Source organism: Tachysurus fulvidraco, chromosome 12, assembly GCF_022655615.1.
Source record: "Tachysurus fulvidraco isolate hzauxx_2018 chromosome 12, HZAU_PFXX_2.0, whole genome shotgun sequence".
NCBI classification, from domain to species: domain Eukaryota; kingdom Metazoa; phylum Chordata; class Actinopteri; order Siluriformes; family Bagridae; genus Tachysurus; species Tachysurus fulvidraco.
In genome coordinates, this window is record NC_062529.1 from 13,639,097 (window position 1) to 13,658,915 (window position 19,819).

Consider the following 19,819-nt stretch of genomic DNA (forward strand, 5'->3'; position numbering starts at 1 on the left):
GAAACTGTTAAACAAGTTATAAAAAGGTACAAAAATCCACATTTGATTTCAGCAGAATCTAGTGGATTCATGCTAACAGACAGAACATGGAGAAATAGCAAAATAGTAATGAAGTTCAGAACAGTGTTTGGAAGATGTAAGAAATACTGAGATTTCTTATGTGCCAGACTCCGTAATCATCCATATGCGAGTTTCTATAAACAGCTAGAGGAGTGAAAGAAAGACAGCTTTCCTTCAGTGGCATCACGAAGTAGCACAGCATAGGCTCAGTCTGCTATGTTGCCTTTCTTCTCCACATGTCTTATTTTCTGTCTTGTATCCAGGCAGGTCTTCCCCAAGGAATTTTTTAGAAAGGACCCAAATTTATGACAGCTTCACAGAAATCTGGCTGTAGATTTAGATCCCTAGATGAGCAACTTGATGGCCAGACCTTAAAGGGAAGCCACACTTTTTGGGGTTGCACCAGACAATGTGATTAGAAATCATTATGGTATACAGTTGTAGACCCAAACAGTACATGTTTTGACATGACTTTTAGAATTAGACTGCTTTAATAAGAAAAATATCAGAATCCTGTGATCACTACAAGGCAATTCATAACAGACACAAATACACCTGAGAATTAACAACTGAAGCAAAGTATGAACACTGAAGCTCTAAAACTTACTGCAATGGGCAAATTACAGTATAGAAACTCATATATATTTGGATTTGTATGGAGAATACTTAATGAATAAATTCTGTAGTAAGTTATATTATGTGAGTGATGATAACTAGATACAAAGTCTACTTTTCCTTGATACAAGCATACAACCCTTTCTCTCCAAAGTTATTGTTCACTAAAAATTGAAAAAATTTTAAACAGATTTATGCTACACTACATGCACCATCCTAGGAAAGGTCACACTAATGGTGCAAAACCATCCCACAAATAAGGGAAGGAACAGTTTAGTAGGCTTTCTGCTGAGACTGTAGGACAATAATGAAAATTAGTGCCATTTAATAGCTGCTCAAATGTATCATTATTTACAGTGTGTTTAAAATAATGTAATGCAACAATATTGTGATACTCACAAACAATGGCATCAGAAAAAATTACCCAGATTATGTTGGAACAATTAAACTGAATTTTATTTGCCATTATGTAATATGGCCAGGAACCATCAACCAAGAACTGCGGACAAATATGCTGGCCCACGCTTGAACTTTGTGATGAAGTAAAATATCTGGATGTCAATATTTGGCTACCTGCTTGTTTGTTTTCATTTGATTGAAATATGTGTGTAGGAATGATATATCAAATATTTGAGGTTATGCAGCAATATTTGTCACTACATGTGAATTACATAGTCACTGTGTTGGTTCTCAAATTAAGGCTGGATCAGTGAATAAACACTATATGCACTATAATAAAAGCTATTATAGACTGTTTATCAAAGTCATCTTACAGAGGTGTTAAAATACTGAATGGTGAACAGTCAATATTTAAATAAAAGTGTTTGATCTTCTGTGGGGTAAAGGTTTCAGGCTTGGTAAACGACAAGTGTGTGTGAAATCTTAAGCAGCGAAGGCTGACCCTGACTGAGCGTGATGTGTGTGTTGACTGTGATAACGATTCCTACCCTGGTGAAGGCATTGTCTCGCTCTTCTATGACAGCTTTCATCTCCTCAGAGGTGATCTTAGAGCGGCGCTCCCTAGCCCTCTGAATGCGCTCTAGGATGGCCATACCACTCTGCTCAATGCTCAAGGCAGAATCCGCACTGCTCACTCTGTTGAGTAATTCCTCCAGGTCCTCACACACACACACACACACACACACACACACACACACACACACACACACACACACACACACACACACACACACACACACACACACACACACACACAAACAGACACACACATCTAATTATCGTTGTGAATATCTCCTGTAAAAATGATAAAATTATATTATTAACCACAGTAACCAGAAGAAAAAGAATTGGCTGATTTAGTTTTTAATAAATTGGCTGCAGTTTGTCTGAAATTGGCAAGCTAACTGTCACCACAATGTCGCTCACACATACACACTTCATTAATTTACAAAAAGGAGACTAAATTCAGGAAAGGGCAAAATATACTTACTCTTCCATAGGCTTTTATTAGTTGGACAGGAAAGGAAGGCAGATATCTTGTTCATGTTATTTCAATGATAACATTCACCATTCGATTCTTGTTAAAAGGTTTCTCATTTCTAACTTCAAACAAAGAATTACACTTAAATTTGATAGCAGTTTTTTAAGCACCATTCCCAATCCTTTGTTTCTTAAGGTCATTTTGCCATATAGCACAATCTCACTGTAATGGTATTGGTGGGAAAACTGTAAGACCGCATAAAAATTCTCCAAAGGGCTTACCATGTCAGTTTCCTCTGGGTTAATATTCTCCAGCCTGAAAAAGAAAGGTGAAGGCAGGGAGGGGGAAACAGAGTGAGAGAAAGACAGAAATGAAATGTAGTGAGCTTCCATCAGTTTCCTTTCCTGCACTTGGCAAAATGAGATCACTTCCTAAAGCCAGTAATTGCATTCTGTTGGTTTTTCTGTGTGGTGCAGAAGACACTCCAGCATATGAAAAGTGCCACCAGCCCCTGCTATTATTCCACAATAATGCCCATTCTGCTCAGCACTGACAGTGAACTGTTAAGATATTAATGTTTACTACACTATATGACCATGGGGATCAAATGTTCATATGTGCAGAAAAGAAGCAAAACGTATTAGGACTGAACTGTTTATACCCTTCTGGTACTGAGCGTTTTATAAGGTAAAGACAACTTTAATTACAGAGCCCAGTGCCTAGTGCATCACAGATAAGTTTAACTTTTAAATATTTCACTGTGTGTTTTATCTCCCATGTGTATGAGAAGCCTGGTGTGCAAGTTACAGCAATACACAAGGATAATAAAACCTCAGTCATCTATTCCACCTATTTCAATTTAACATATACATTTCTCTAACATGCATTAACATGTAACATTCATCAACTAACATAATAATAGTGATGCTTACTTTCTGTACGAACATGTACATGTGTCTACTTTGGAAAACCTGAGAAATTTCCTGAGAAACTGTAGTAATCCTACTGGTTAGGTAGTTCTTTCCTTAGAGAGTAAATGGGACTGTTCCAGACCTTCTCTGGCAGAAAAACAACAACCGATCATATAATTTACAAAGGCATTACACGGATCACCTCCCATTATAAAGGTACACACTCATTCACACACAGGCCCAGCAGTGACCTGTGAAAATAAGATTTTAATACATGCCCTGCCATTCCCATTCCCAAAGATTCCCAGTGATAATGGGATTCTACATACTTGGCCATCAATTACCATTTCTAGAGGGAGGCTGATATGGGCGCTGCATTTCTGCCTTGACAAAGATGTTTGCATAATTAGATTTTGAAGCGTGATCTGGCGTTCAAAGGAATGACAGGAAAACCATTTTATGCTACTCAATTACAGCAGCCTAGTTGAGTGATCTAAGGAATTATCATTAAATCATGAGTGTGTGTGATTTGGTAAGTAGAATATACAAAACAATTAATATGTAAAAGCAGGATAGAAGTTAAAAAACAAGTATTGAGGTGATATAGGGTGAATTATGCGTGCTAAGCATGTTAACCGCAGAATTCAAAGTACTGAATTCCAAAGCTATAATGGCCTCCAAGCTGTTATATCTATTGCTATCTCTTACAGGTCCACAAATCAGCTTTAAGCTTTAAACGTTCCCACTGTTTAAGAAGAGCATTCTCACCTCATAACTACCTGCACCTGCAAACTAGACAAACAGAAAAAGATCATCACATTAATTAGGGCAGTCGAGGCAGGGTGTTAACGGTAAATATCCGCTGAGCTGAAGGACTTGATTGATTTCCTATGCAGTGCAACTTTTGACTGACAAGACAGCACTAGGGTGAAGGGACTCTTATGAAATGTCACACCTGACTGATATATTTCCAAACCAGTCGATATTGGATTTTTCTCTCCTCACCCTTCTCACCCCCGAGTCCATTTATCCAGCATGTCCTGCAACAGCAGGAACAAAGCAGCCTCCCATAGGGCTAACAAGTAAACCCACACCCTGGGTGCAGTTCACAAAGCCCTAAAGCACCAGTACAAAAGGCCTGAAAATTTTAGATTTGGTTTGTAACACAGGGTTGAAGTGAAAGGTATAGAAAGACTCTTGTATATTTTACTGCTGCTTCTGGGTCTTTCCTATTACCACATTAACGTCAATATACATTTTAAATAAGATCAAAAGTTTAATGGGACAAAAAAACAACTCAATTATTTGTTCCCCAGACCTTTTTAATTCATATAACTTGGATAAATGCAGAAGGCTGTTTGAATGTGTGCAGATATCTATTAAGACCTGATATCTTCTAGCAATGCAAAGCAAAGTGGCCTAATGGGTTGCATGAATCAATATAATATAAGAACATACTCAAGTGCTGCCTCTTGAAGCTTCTTGGCTCGAAGAAGAGCCTCATCCCGTTCCTCATTAGCTAGCCGCAGTCTGGCCATGACAGCCTGGTCCCTCTCCCTCTGAGCTTTATAAATCTCCTCCACTAATGCTAAGAGAGACAGAGACAGAAAAAAAGACAGACAGAGTGGAAGAAAGTGAAAGAAAGAGATGGGTGGTTATTACTCTTGTATTGCCAAAACCAGCGTTCCAGCTGCACAATAACAAGGCTAAGCTCCTCGGGAAAAAGGTTATTGCTACTGAAACACTGTGGCAGAGGTATTAATAACTATAAGTGAGCCTCATTTTGAGATGGCTGCCTCTGCTCAGGTTTGACACACGTGTGCCCAGAGTAATAAAAACAGCAGCTGTGATATACTCTGCAGTCAGAGTCATGTCCAGGAACGGCATTCTATATGAAAATTTCAGCATCACAACACCCTGGTTTACCACTACTTTAAAGAGAGCAAGCAATTACACATGGCTCATGTCAGGAACCATCTTATACTACTCATACACAGAAGAGGCACACTGTTAGTGACCAGAAGGCCTCAGTACCAGGCAAGTTCTCTGAGAAATGGATGGAAATAAAGGTGTGTCCAAAAATTATATTTTTTTTTATTCTAGGGTATGTATGTTTAATATACCTAAGAAGATGCTCAAACTATATTCTAAGCTTTGAATTGTGCTTATCCATTGCAGAATTTGAGGTCTACAGAGAAGCAGAGTAAATCGTGCTTTTGTGCCCTGCTTACATTCCCCACGTGTTACACACTTGCCATCTCCATCCTGTTTCAAAAATAATCCCACACTGAGACAGTCTGATCAAATCCAAAAGCTTACAGAATCTCTATACCCAACAACCTTCTGAAGCCCACTAAAAGTAGCAGCGGTATCCATTAACATCTAATTCCCCTCAATGTGCCAGCTTAATGATAAACAGGCAGCCTTCAGCTAAGTCATGCCAAAGTTCAGTAAGGAAATCAATATTGTATTTTTGGTAGAATTTGCTCTTTAAACACTGCCTTCATGAGCCATGCAAATTATATTAAAACGAGGATGGCAAATACATGCATGTTCATGTGATTATTAAATGAACAACAGTTGCCTAATTGTGCCCTATATGTCTTGTGTCTGTTATCTATCAAAGTATGATGGGCAGCTTTCTGGATGTTTTTATTAATAAATAAATAAATAAATAACATGAACCGATTTAAATATTTGTTTAGCAAAGATGAGCTGCAAGTAAATTCCAATAAAATAATTTGTGACAAATGTAGCCGGTCTTGCTCTAATAGCTGTGTGTATGCATAATACCGGTTATGACAGTGAAAGTCTTTGGGTTTTCAAGTAAAAAAACAACAACACTGAATGAACGCTTCTTATGTACTAAATTATATACAAGAGTGGCAAAATCAATTCATAAAAGCGGTGTGTATATGAGGTCTTATTATTCATATTTGTCTTCCTCCCTACCTGCAGCTCTCTCACAGGCATCGGCTCCAAGTTTCTCTTCCTGAAGTTGGCTGTCCAATCGCATAGTCTCAAGCTCCTTCTCCTTCAGGGCCAGCTTTTCATGGAGCTACACACACACACACACACACACACACACACACACACACACACACACACACACACACACACACACAGAGAGACAGAGACAGAGGGGGGGGGAGAGAGAGAGAGAGAGAGAGAGAGAGGGCAGTGTCACCTCCATTCTGGATCGGATATAGTATGAAAGTGTTCTGGCAACCGACAGGATTTCTCTACAAAGTGAATCCCATACATCCATTCAGACTGTTCCTGTTTGCTCTTTGGTAATTGCAGCACTATACTCTCTAGCACATTATTTTTCGTCCACTAATAAAAAAGAGGAACTGCTGTGTTGTGGCAATAAATCTGAATCGGAGCTTGATACTTTACAGATTTCTAAATAGATAGATTTATCCTTCTGTCTTAAATATTTTTTCCCCAGTTTGTTTTTGTCCCAACTCCACATTTTAAGCACAAGTGGACAGGGCTGAAACCCTCAAAGGGTGCTCTCACATCTCTGCCAGTGAAAACACTCTCAGGACATGTTCCTGCCTCTCTGTCAGGAGTCACAGCTACTTGCGATCCCTGGACATCAATTACAGTTGGGCCTCACCAGTCCGGCCCATTATGGGAGAGTTTCCAGATGAGCAAAGATGGACACAGTGACAGGAGCAGGACACAACAAAGGCCTGCATCACACCTGGCAATCCTGGCAATAAACTGATCTTTGTTTTAAAGTGCACTTAAGTAGAAAACTTAAAAAACATAAAAATTCCTAGTCTAGGTGGTGATAATGTATTTTCTGGTAGTGATGATATCAAAGTACTTTGATATAGCAAAATGTGTGTGTTGCAAAATAAAGTGTTTAATTTCATTTTCTTACATGAACAAAGAAGAAACAGAAGTTGTGTTACAGTAAGATTTGTGGGGTGAATGTTCCGAATACTGTTTTCTCAAGCGGTCTATATCCTGACCTACAGGTAGAACTGTTTTGGTTGTCTGTGGATAGATATCAGATTATGGGTGTACATGCACTCAATAACCTGATAATTGACCTAAAATCTAGACAATTTTATTTATCAAAATATAACAACAGTCATAATCCGATTTAAGACAGCAAAGTATGCTACTGATATAAATGCAAGTAATTTAAACACATTTAAAGCTTAAAACTTCACTGTAGTCTTGCATTCTACTGATGCTTTCTTGAGAAACAGTTCTATCCTGATGGAAGTAGCATCTTCCAGGATGACAAATGCCCCATGAACACAAACACAAGGGTTCACTGAATGAATGGAGTGAGATTATATATATATATAAAATACAAGTTTTACCTTCTTATTGAGGTCTCGTAGTGAGTCCAGCTCCTTCAACAGGAATGCAATGTTCTTCTCTTTATCCAGAAATGGGACTTGCCTTTTGGTGTCATGACTAACTTTGGAATTCCCATTGCACTTATCTGTGATTCTTCTGAAAAAGACAACAGTTCATTAGAGCGGTCTAATTAAACTCCCATCTTGGCAACAAAAATTGAATCAGTCACATTTTGGCATGCAATTATCAAATACACAAGGGATGCAATTTCAAACTTTCAAGAATATTACAGTCTTATTTACTTTTGAGGTATTACGGAAATCATACAGTTGACCTTTAAACTAATATTAAAGTATCACTGTGGTCTATTGGTAGGTAAATTACATCCCCCTTTTAAACCACAAATTTGATTCGGTTCTTATTAAAGTGATACTGAAAATGCAGCGTTTCATATATTGATCAAAGAACATGCACATTGTGGTCTAATTATAGCCACCTCACAATGGACGTGGACTACTGGAAACATATTTTAAGGACAACCCCAAATGCTGTGTTAGATTCGAAAGGTCAGATACAGTAGGTGAAGCTAAACATCAATAGTGCTGAAAGATGCATAAATTCAGAAAGCTCATTATGTGAATTCATGATGTTGCTTTAATAGTCTACCAGGTTGAGCAACAAATTCTTAACAAATTCTATGATGATTCAAGCACTGTATTTGTTTAGTTTCATCTGTCTATCTAAGTGTGATTGGATTTAATAAAAGAACAATATTCTAGTTTCTCCTCCACAGTGTGCCGACCTGGGTGCTGTCGGGTCTGGTGTCACGCAGGGTGATTTGCTGGTAGCCCTGGTGTCGGTCTCCTCTTCGTTCAGACTGTGCTGTGTGGGGGCACTTTGGAGGGGCAGCATCACCACCTCCTCTATATTTCTCGCTGGGGCCGGTAGGGGTGGTGGCGGTGGTGGAAAGGGTCCATGCACTGGGTCTTCTCTAGCCCTGGGAGAGTCAGGACCTGGGTAAGAAGAATACGAGAGTATTTAAACAATTAATTTCCTCTTGATTTCTGTGTAAAGGACCAATTGAATTGATCACACTGATTTGTGAAAAGTGTCACCCATGAAATAGCAAAACTATGTGGAGAGAAACGTCATGCAACAATGTAACACGCCAGACTCTCTTTCTCCTGGTTTAAGAAGAAGGTCTGACAGCTGAAAAGCAGCTCTGTTAGTTTTTGGCTGCTTTGCGTCAGCTCTCCAAAAAGGAAACTGGGTCTGGTCATCTTTCACGAGGGAATGTGGCGGGCTAGGCTGAATGACTGGCAGCAAGGGGAAGCATGCTCCTCTGTCAATGTTTCTGTAGCGCTCAGGGCCAGAGTCGCAGGATAGGAGACAAACACAGAGGCCTGTCTCGCTGGCAGCCTTTCTGAGCATTCGCTTTGTTCGCCTGCTGAGGGGCTGGCCCTCTCTCTTACTCTCTCACCGCTTCTGCACCGAAATCTCTCCCTATTCACACTCCATCAAAATCACAACAGCAGCCATTAACACATCTAAGTCATTTTCACTCTGTATAATCATTCAGTCATTGTAGAATATGATTAAGGCTGATGACCAAATTAGGGAAAAGTGATACTTGAAAACAAAAAATCATTTATGTTAAAGTTTTATTTATTTATTATATTATTTTTTGTAAGCCAATTTCAAAAGCAAAATGCCCAGGGTCAAGTGCTTCACAGGGAAAAATGCCTCTCCTGTGATTATAAAATATACATAAATCATTTCAACATCAATGCAATTCAAATTGAGTCATACTCAAACACCGACTACTTAAAGCGCGTCACTCCTTCAAAAGCACAGTCTCTAGAAAAAGAGAAAGGGGTAAAACGGGGGTGTCATCTGCATTAATAAATGCAATGTGATGCAGGAGTCACAAGCCTTGCAACCACGATGTCCAAAAAGCTCCAGCTTAGCAGCCACAATTATTTAGCGAAAGGTCAGGTTTTGAAGTCGAGATCAGGGAGGTCTGCCTCATAGCTTTGTTGCTAGGGCTCTGGTCTCAGGATTGCCGGAGACAGTTATTAGTATTCTCTGTAAGACTCACCAGTGCAAACACCAAATTCAACCATGAATAATAATGCCAAACACACTTATATAAGCCTTTTGTCACATGGCAAATATGCGACTTCTTGATACATTGTTCCTTAACCTGGGTTACTTCTTTAATTTTATTCCCCCTCTCTCAAAACGTAGCTGAGCTGCAACCAAGTACGAGAGTGTTTAAAGTAGCATTTCCTCTCAAATGGGAGAGCAGGCATTTAATCTAACTGTGGAGAAGACCGAAGTTATTTCCTGTGGGAATTTGGCCAAGAAGAAATTCAAAATAAACTAAGTGCATAGAAATAATCACATTATGTGTCATAAATAGTACAAACTGTCATTACATTGCAGTTCTTCATAACAGACATAAAGTTCCATACTACCATGCAAAAAATACAAGAGCAAAACAAGTAATTAATTAATACAATTAATAATAAAAACAGTTTATTAACAAAGAATAATTACAGAATTACAACTATTATTCCAGTCTCTGGTGTCTGTTCTAGTGGTTATTAAAATCTGTGTGGTGAGTAGGAGCTAGAAGTGGTTTAGCAAGAGTCCAAATGTATATTTGAGCAGAGTGTCAGAATAAATTTGCGCATCGGGAGCGTTTGGTGAAGGGTGGGTAAATACAAGTGTTGTCATTCCAACCAGTTTATCTAAATAGTGGCTCTGCCATAGTATTATGGCCTAAGCAAAGTTATTAGACGACAGACTGACACAGTGGTTGAAGGTGATTTACGCTTGTAAATAAATGTTTATGCATTGCATGGAACAACATGCGAACAAACAAGGAGGCTCTTTTTGAAATCTTGAGCCATTTGTTCAAAACAGACAAACGCTTTAGTGGGAAAGAGGGGAAAAAAAAAAAGAAAACAATAGAATTATGGAGTACTACATTTATCCAAACACACAACAGAGCGACCACTTGAGGAATACATAATGCTATGTAAATAAACCTAAACGTGAGTTTTCTACAATTTACTTATTTATCATGACATTCATGGAAACATTTTATATAGTTTATTTGAGAAAATACTACAAGAACAAGAAAACAAATCAATTACCAAATCTTTTGAAAACAAAATACCTTTCAGTTTTTTCTCCGGAGCCGCTGTCTCCGACGTAGTTTGAGAGATATCTGGGCTGGAGGCCAGACCACAGAACCTGAAGACAACATATCAGCAAAGAGGACAAGTAAGACATCTTGAAAAGAGGTACTTTGAATTTTATTTCATGCCATTGATATGTCGTACAAGGACGGAGGATGAAGGATATTCATGAAGTGGATGTTGTTGTGAATGCTTTGATGTTGTGAATTGTCCTTGCTTTTCAAAGCCCTGAGCACAGGTAGAACATGAGGTAAATATCAGATCTTTTATCAGTGTGAGAGCAAGCAAAAGAGTTCTGACTCAAGAATGAGAGATTGTGTTCAGCCAGTAAAATACAACATGCTTCCCTTCATTTAAAATACACAATTAAAAATCCTAATGTCAGGGAAACCTGTTATTTACATTTTAAGTATACACAATGTTTTTTATATTAAATTTGAAATGTTTCTAGAATTAGAAAGAGACATCAGTACACTGTGGAGAAAGTTTATCAGTACATCCTGTGATTGTAATTTCTTGATTAGAGGTGCTATGCAATATATATCTGGCCACAGCCAACAGGTGTTGCTTGGAAATAAAAATGCTTAACAAGCATCATCAAGTCAACAGGAAATATGAGAGACACTGTACAAATAAAACTATTGTACCTAACTAAATATGGAGCGAAAGCAAATGTACACTGTACAATAATTGCTATAACTCAATATCACACTATATGATGCACTGTTAATTCCCTATGTGCAGCACACATACATCCTCACAACAGAAATGATTTGAATTCAATTTTAAATATGAACAAACTAAACTAGCAGCTGTTTTTTTTTAAACACTGTAACATCATTTTGGATTTAGAAAACATCTCTGCAAAGATGTTATTACGACAGATGATCACTGGCAGCAATGTACACTGATAAACATTCCCTCATATTAAAAACCCATGCTTAATTGTCACCTGCGGGTGAAAGCCATTGACAAACAATGTAAAATGAGCAGAGAAGCATCTTTACCCAGATTGTGGTGTGGTCTCTGAACAATGGCGCTTTATAGGGGACGGCAGCCTTTGTTTCAGTTCCTCATTGACTTTTGGATTAGCTGGAAATATATAGAAGGTATGATTAATTTCTGAGAGGGGAAAAAAAAATGCTTTTCATCACAGGCACTCAGTCAGGCTCTTTCCATTAGACTTAGAAAGGTTAGTATTAATTATAGCCTGTCAATATGATCTCAGGGGTGCTAGGTGGAAAGCGATCTTTAATAACTCCTACAGCATAGACAGCACAACAAGACAGGCAGCTTTAATTTGCAGAGTAAAATTGTGCTCCAAGACTTTGCTTTATCCCCTCCACTGTGTACCAGAGCTCTACCTAACAGTTTATGAAGGACTAATGAACGAGGGCAATTAACAAATCGTAATCCCATCATGCAATCGTTTTAATGCTTTTAGCTATCTGGAAAGTAAACAGACATTTAATACAGCTCAAGCCATATCAGATCCTTGTTAGGAAGCGCCAATTAAACTTCAGCTTCTAAGGTATAATTAAATGACGGGGGATAATTTAGTTCCATAAATGCAAGTTAATTCATAAGCAAGCAACAAATAGGCAGGAGGCAATTAGGATCACGGCTGACATTCAGAGATAGAGTCTGTTGCGATGTGCTGCCACATGCAGCAGTGGGACTGGGCTACCCTCTAGTGGTGAAGCTAAAGACAAAAGGCTAATTAGACCTAATGCAAAAGTTCACTAAAGCTTTGTTCTGGATGCACAATCCACCAATATCCAGTACCACCATAAAGCAAACAAACTGAGATCTTTATTCAATCAGCTGCCACAAACTGCTGATTCAAAGACGTGATGCCCTACATCAAGCTTCTCTCTTATCGCTGTCCCACAATGCACTGCGTATACCAACTGCCGCATGTCACTTGGACCGGAGATCATTTTGTCACTCGTATAAACCAAGTATAAGTTGGTCTACTGTTTAATGTGGAACAATACAAAGAAAATAATGACAGGGAAAGAATTTGACTGCAAAAGACAAGGAGAGACAGACAGGCAGACAGAATATGGGGGAAGGAGGGGCAGTCTTGGGAGGTTGCGTGCTAGACAGGGGGGTGACCCCCAGGGCAGATGCCAGCGGAACGTTATCCCTGCGTTGTAAGCCAGCACACACTGCTCACACACTATTCAGCTCAGACACAGTCAGGGGTGAACGGACAACTGGCTTTTTGTGCGAGACACCACGGGGCTCCATTAATCTCAGTGATAGACTCTGGGCAGGAGCTGGCCCTGTGCACAGGAGTTTCAGACACAGGAGTGGAGGAGTGTTTTCAGCTAGTAGGTATGGGCTGAGCAGTCTCATAATCCTTTATCACAAACATGAGAAAGTAGCTTTTGGGGGAAAAAAAAGAAAGGAAAAATAAAACCGAGCACACAAACACGACCTTTCGATAGTCTCGCAGTTCTCGGCGAGGCACACTGCAAAGACCTCGGAAAAGGGCGCTTTACCAAATAAATTTGGATTGATTCACTGATTGACGCTGTTTCCTCAGAGAATTACCTGGGGGGAACTTAATGAAACTGCTATTCTGCAATAAACCAATACTCAGAAATAAAAAAGAGCTCCCTCACATTTAATGAAAGTTTAAACTCGATTGCTACAGAGCCCTGTTCCCTTTGAAGAGTTTCTGATGGCTTTCCAGATGGTGAATTAGCATCACATCTACATTTCTACATAATCTGTAGCTTCCTCATGACAGATTAATGAGCTATTAGCATTAGCACACACAGAGCATGCCTGAAAAGCTTTCATAATAATGCTTTTCCACTGTGCTGTTGTACACTGGGATTGTGGTACAGACTTTCAGTTACACTGCATTCAAAACCCGTTGCATAAATATATACTGATATGTTGGTCTATTACACTTAACAGCAATTATGAAGGCTTGTAAGCCCCAGAATCTGCCCTAATTGTCTATAGAACACAACACAACACACACACACACACACACACACACACACACACACACACACACACACACACACAGTGGCCTATAGGAGTTTATCAGAAAAAGTTTCACATTTGTCCTCTACTGTCTCCCTGTCACTGTCTTCCTATTCGTTTTCCTGTCTTGTAGATTTTGAGCTAATTGCCTCTGTGGGCTGCTTATTATTCATGTACAATTATTGCAGTGTAATGTCTTTAAATCCTTTTAAATGACCATTCATGAATTGCATTCATTGAAATTGCCTTTGATGTCTGTCAAAGATGAAATTCTTCAAAAAGAAACGTCTAAGTCCAATTACAATCAACCAATACAGGATTTTGCTTTTTGTCTAATATAAACTAAATTTCATTAATTTTTTAAGCTCTTTTTAATACATTTCTACGGCAGAAAAAGTTTCCAGATTCCTCAGGCTGTCATTTGTATTCCAGCTGACTTTATGAATATTAATAACCATGTTATCCTGATTAAATGGGCTTCACACAAAATCCCCATGAATCCACAAGCTCAGGCTTCTCATCTTACCAATTCTTTATGAATTTTGATACGGACATTAATCTGGAGAGAAACTTAAAGCAGGTTTAATTGTACACCGTGTCTGTACTTTCCAGCCATAATAGAGACACGATTCGGTAAAGACAAACAGTCGCTACGCAGGGTATATGTGAGGCACTGCATGAACCGGTCTCATCTTGGATCAAAAACTGTCATTTTCACCACTCCTATGATCCAAACAGTTTCAATCATCCAGCTACATTAATAGGACTGTGACGATCAAGGAAAAGAATTTGGAAGAAACAAACAAATTTGCCAATTATGTTTGTAAGTTTATCTGCCTGGATCAGTCAATACTCAGCATTGACCTGAAGCAGAAAAACTTCATTTAAGAAAAAATAATGAACCATTTCATCAACTATTAGGTGTATTTAAACCGATCATTTGAACATCCATGTGTTAGTTGACTTTTGATACTTCTCATTTTACTGTCAAATTCTTCAAAGAAAATAAGGAACATTCGCCAACTAGTAATCTGAATATCGTTCTAGTCGAGTTGATGATTAACCAATTCTGAAATATATAAGCTGATAAATGGGAGGAAGAAATAACAATAACAAAAGAATGCCGGTTAACAAAAGGATCAAAATAAAATCCCATTTTAAGCCAGTCAATAATGGTCAATATTACTCTTATTATGGGAAATGCTCTGCAGCAGCAGATATTGATACACTTATCTGTAACACACTATATTTCACTCATATTAGATATTTTTGTTGCCCTGGAATTTTTTTTATGGGTTTAATTATGCACAAAATAAGCCAGACCTTCAGAAGTTCATAACGACAACTCTAACTTCATGTCCATTGTGTGATTGAGTGTATAGCCCTTTGTTTCCAGGATGATTGAAATATCTAATAGGCAGATTGCGTTCTGAGGCTTGCAGAAACAGTCTTATAGGCCTAAACTCATTCTGAGTGCAGGCGAGGTAGTAATTGAATTGAGATTGGGGGAAAATGAAGAAGCAGTGCTGTCTCAGATCCCCCTGATGGATCCGGCCTCAGTCGCGTCTAACAAGCCGAGATTCACTGATCCCCAGGCATTAAGAGGGGAGGCACAATGACCTGCCAAATCTAGCAGGATGAGTGCCTCATTTTCCTGAGTTCCAGCTAATTTGGGTGTGGGAAAGCCATGAGCTGTAAGGAGAGGGCAAGATCCTCCAACTCCTGTTTTCACCCGACAGCATGACTGCCTCCGGGTGTGTTTTCATATTCAAAGTGAATATGAAAACATTAAAATGTTAAAATAACAATAACAAACATGAGAAAACTGACAAGCAATGAAATATTTTTATATGGCATCACATCATTGAAAAGTCTTTTCTTTACATAACGAATCATAATTTAGCAGTTTTAGGAAATAGAACATGAGAAGTTACTAATTTTAAATATAATTTAAACAAAACATTAAATAAATACAGATTTTATTAAGTGAAAATTTGGAGTAGAGAACAGGATGTTGAAAAGTGAAATATAATAAAGAAGAGAAATTAATATTCCTGGATTAAGCAACATGGTATTAATTAAGCAGTTTATTAGTACTGAATCATCTACATGCAATTTATCTAATATTTATAGCTTGAAACACAAAGTTGTTTCAGACAGGAGCACTTTGACAAATACTGTTTCTATATATTTCTATTATGTCAATAGTGAATATTTTTAGAGACTCTGTACTTTGCTGAAGGTAACCTCAAAATTGGCTCGGTAAATACTGGCTAAGCTGAGATTTGCATTGGCTAACATTTGGGAGGGAAAAAGAGACGTTATTTGAAGATGAGCTTAATGCAGTGAGTAAAAGGAGAAAACAGGAGGGAGAAAGATTTCGTTCATATTTCAAGGGAATATACTGTAACGTTATTGAAGCAGAAGCAAGACGATGAAGACATTTATACTGATTTGGTGACATGTTCATAAATGTTCCTCTCACCATAGAGATTTAAATATGGAATAAGTGTTTTATTAAAGCAGATCTTAATAATTTGAACAATTCTTTTTATCTGCTATTTAAAATCTCCTTTACATGGTTTAATAAAGATAATACAGTACATTCAGGGGCGAAGAAGTTTTCCAAAAACCTGAGCAATTTTTCACATTTTAACATGAAGGGAAAAAACCCGCTATTAAAAATGCCTTAATGTGATTAATTACTAAACTGTATCTTGATAAGTAATCTGACTCACTAAGAACTCTGTTCAGTCATGATCACTTTGTGACATTAGAAGCTTTTTCTTTAAGGTTTTGATTTATGTTGATTACTTCACCACCCAACCCAAAAAAAAAAAAAAGAAAGAAAAAGAAATGCCTTTCTGTGTAAAAAAATTCCAAGTTCAAAGGATGAGGATAAAAGTACTTTAACCTGAGTGTATAAAACTACAGAAAACAAAGACATATTGTAGGGAGTAAGATTGTGAAACTGGTGCAAAGTGGCGACACAAGCCATGAAGCTGCTATTAGTCATCTGAGAGACGCCGAGATGGAGAGGTGGAGTCAACTGGAGGAGTCAACTCGAGGTCAGCTGTCTTACAAGAGACGCTTGGATCGGGAGTTTCACCCTCTCACCTTCGTGCTGTTTTTATTCACCTTATGCAACAGCTTCACTGAGTCTGTTACACAGGCGTAAAATGGCTTTCAAATAACACTCCTTCTTCAATACCAACAGCACACCACAAGGGAGACAAGCGTTAATGTGCCCTTTGGACAAATCAAACTCTAAAAACAACGTCATTGTAATTATGAAACATAAGCTCACTTCTTTTTTTTTTTAAAGAAGAAAGAAAGAAAACAGACAAACGGTTACAAATCCAGCATTATTGCTGTGCATGCCACCTTGCCTTGAGCCCAACACTAAAACACACACATAGCTAGTGGTGTGAGAATCCTCGGCAAACACATCTACCTTTGTTCTGAAAATCCTTTCTCCAACACGCACTGCAAAGTTGAACTTTCGTGACGTGTCGAAGTGCCGAATCCAAACAGAGCTTCTCTCTCTCCCTCTCTCACTCTCTCTCTCTTTCAAAAGAATGAATGATGCTTGTGCTTCGACCTGTCCTTCAGGCAACATAAACCTTAAAGAACAGGGCACTGAAGTGCCAAGTGTCGAGAGTCAACACTAGAAAATTCCAACATTCTCACTTAAAAGAAAAATACTGCAGAATAATGAGCTTCATCAAAAATGATCAGTTTTCTACCACCATCTCTCTTCAGCTTGTGTTATTGTGGAAGGCTAAGGCATTTAGGCGGTATACGTGTTCACACCAAGATGTACATCTTTGCAAATATTTAGTGGTGAGCCGTTATACAGTTGAACGGCCGTGTAAGTCGGAACTTTTTCCAGATTCAGGCTCATATAAATTTCTGCAGGCTCCCATGTAGGTACGTTTTCTGCTAAAGAACAAGTAGAAAGTTCCACAAAGATCTCATCAAGATTTAAACATTTTTTCGCTTTTTTTTTTTTTTTAACACCACAACAGCTTTCTGGCTATATTCATGGTGAGAGTCAGGTTTAGTTATTAAAAAGTAAAACTAAATACGATGTTTAAGATTCAGTGTCCCTAAAATCCTTAAGACTGAATTTGGATTTGCTTGGTTAAAACCCTTTTCATTTAAATTTTTTACATTTTACAAATAAGCAAAAGGAAAATGAGGAATGCGATGATCTGACATGATTATTAGTATTTTTCCTGAATCATCAGCTTTGTAGCAGCTCAGATTTGGTATATTTTTCATTCTCATCCCATGTTGCACTTTCTATTTATGCAGTGAATGCGTGTTGTTGACTGAGGAATCCAACCAGCTTAGTTAGAATCATGGCTTTCCACCACTTGCTAAAAAAAAGAAAAAAAATGAAAACAGGATGCCCTCAAAACACTGCGTTTTCAATTACTGAACTGAAAAACCAAAATCGTGAGTCATAATAGATAAATATCTGAATCTGTATCTGTCGATACTTGATAGCTCATAATTCAGCCTTTTACTACATTTTCCCTTTTGCAGTTCAACAAGTCACAACTAAAAAGACACCATGGCATGAGAGTGTGTTTCAGAGAGGGAATGTGTTGAAGGATTGAAGGGAGGCCAGGGCAACAGGACCAGGCACTCAGTCCTCATTACCACTTGATGTTTGAACACAGGCCACAGGAGAGACCATTTGAATTGCTCCCTGTTCAAACAGTTCCCAAGCATCTGTGGTTCACACCAAAGCTGGGCCTGTTTGTTTTCCTCTCTGCTTCATGGACCATCACTAGGTCTCTCGGAATCCCGCAACTGGGTGGCAGCCTAGTTTGCATCATGTGGGCGTCAGTTCAACTAAATGTAGAATAGAAATGCAAGTTGGGACAGAAACTTCTCTGTTAAGTGTTGCAGTAAAATAACTGAATTTCTCAAGAAGGAAATAACCGAGGGAAAACAAATCCCTTTAAACATTAACTTTGAGAAGAGGAACACGATTTGTCAACCTGAAAATTAATTCTCATTTCATAAAAAGTTTTTATTGCAAAATCTATTCTTGCTAGCTGGTATAATTTAAAACTAAATAATTACAAACACACAGTCTGACAGACAGTTTGTGTAAAGGGTCTTTGGTGGCAGATCAGAGTAAGAAGCCTTGTCTCGGTTAAGCAATGCCCACCCTGGGTCTATTCCTTAAACTAACACACAGAGACAAAAGGGGACAGAGCCTATGGAATCCCTCGATCTGTGTGCTTGCAATTCTGCCTCTCTGGACCACCCACATAGGCAGAGGGCGAGCCTATTAGGCCACACGGCACTCAATTCCAGGGATTTTGAACTTCAATGGGACCCACATGGAAGCTGCGAAACTGGCCGCGTACGCGCCTCCTGCCCTCCTAGGAGGCAAAGCATGATGTGCAATCAGGGTGGGCGGCTGGCAGGGAAAAAAGGCAGAATGCCGCACAACGGCTGTGACGTACCAGCACAAGCTGCAGTTGTCAGAGCAGAAGTGATAGAACTAAACAGTACATTTCCTGCCTTCGAGTCTGGTGCATAGGGAAAAAGACCAAAGGTTGTGTCAAAGGTCGATCCACCTGCTAAGAACAAAGCATGTAGCTTTTTTTCCACCCTCCTTGTGAGAAGCAGCAATTCAGCTCCATAGGAAACATGCCCTGTTTGTTTATTATTATGGACTTTTGTGTGTGCACACTGAATTTGGACGGCAAAGAACAAGTTAACCGTGCAAGAAAATAATCCGTAAGCCAGACCACAGATCAGTTGTAATAACACACCTCTGTCCATAACAGTAAGCTTACCCCAAACAACAGTGGACAAATAAACACAGCAGGGATGCCGAATGTAAAATAACATGTTCAAACACCATTACTCACACATGAAACTTCATTCCGGATTAAAGGTGCAAACATAATATCATTTTTTAGAGCTAGACAAGATTTTTGCAAACACATCTATGCAAAACTGATCTGGCTGTTCACTTGCCATATTAAGCAACACAATTCCACAATTAATTTAGTGAATAAATGAGAGTTTAATAACTTTATGATTACCATTGACCATATTCTTCACAGTGTTGTCCTGTACATTAGCCTCTTATGAGCCTCCTTATGAGCCTACTTTTGTAAAGCAGTACCACCTAGCAGTGGATCAAGACAGAAAGCGTTTTGGCCAATCAGAGAAAGACACCTGACTCACATATTTGTGGTTTGTCAAATTGCAATTACTTTTTTTTTTTT

At 38.6% G+C, this 19,819-nt stretch overlaps 1 protein-coding gene across 4 annotated transcripts in view; it reads right to left on the reverse strand.

Annotated features, from left to right (window-relative positions):
* The window catches only part of mipol1 (mirror-image polydactyly 1), a 42,616-nt gene that overhangs the window by 16,266 nt on the left and 6,531 nt on the right, over positions 1–19,819 (reverse strand). For 3 of the 4 annotated variants that reach the window (XM_047821545.1, XM_047821546.1, XM_047821544.1), the window contains exons 3-11: positions 11,564–11,648; positions 10,535–10,611; positions 8,153–8,363; positions 7,371–7,506; positions 5,980–6,085; positions 4,486–4,615; positions 3,796–3,819; positions 2,398–2,431; positions 1,623–1,793 (exon numbers count right to left, since the gene is read on the reverse strand). In XM_047821545.1, the coding sequence (XP_047677501.1) occupies positions 1,623–1,793; positions 2,398–2,431; positions 3,796–3,819; positions 4,486–4,615; positions 5,980–6,085; positions 7,371–7,506; positions 8,153–8,363; positions 10,535–10,611; positions 11,564–11,648 (974 nt within the window). The remainder of the gene's footprint in view (positions 1–1,622; positions 1,794–2,397; positions 2,432–3,795; positions 3,820–4,485; positions 4,616–5,979; positions 6,086–7,370; positions 7,507–8,152; positions 8,364–10,534; positions 10,612–11,563; positions 11,649–19,819) is intronic. The other variant, XM_027172360.2, reaches the window with a different exon arrangement.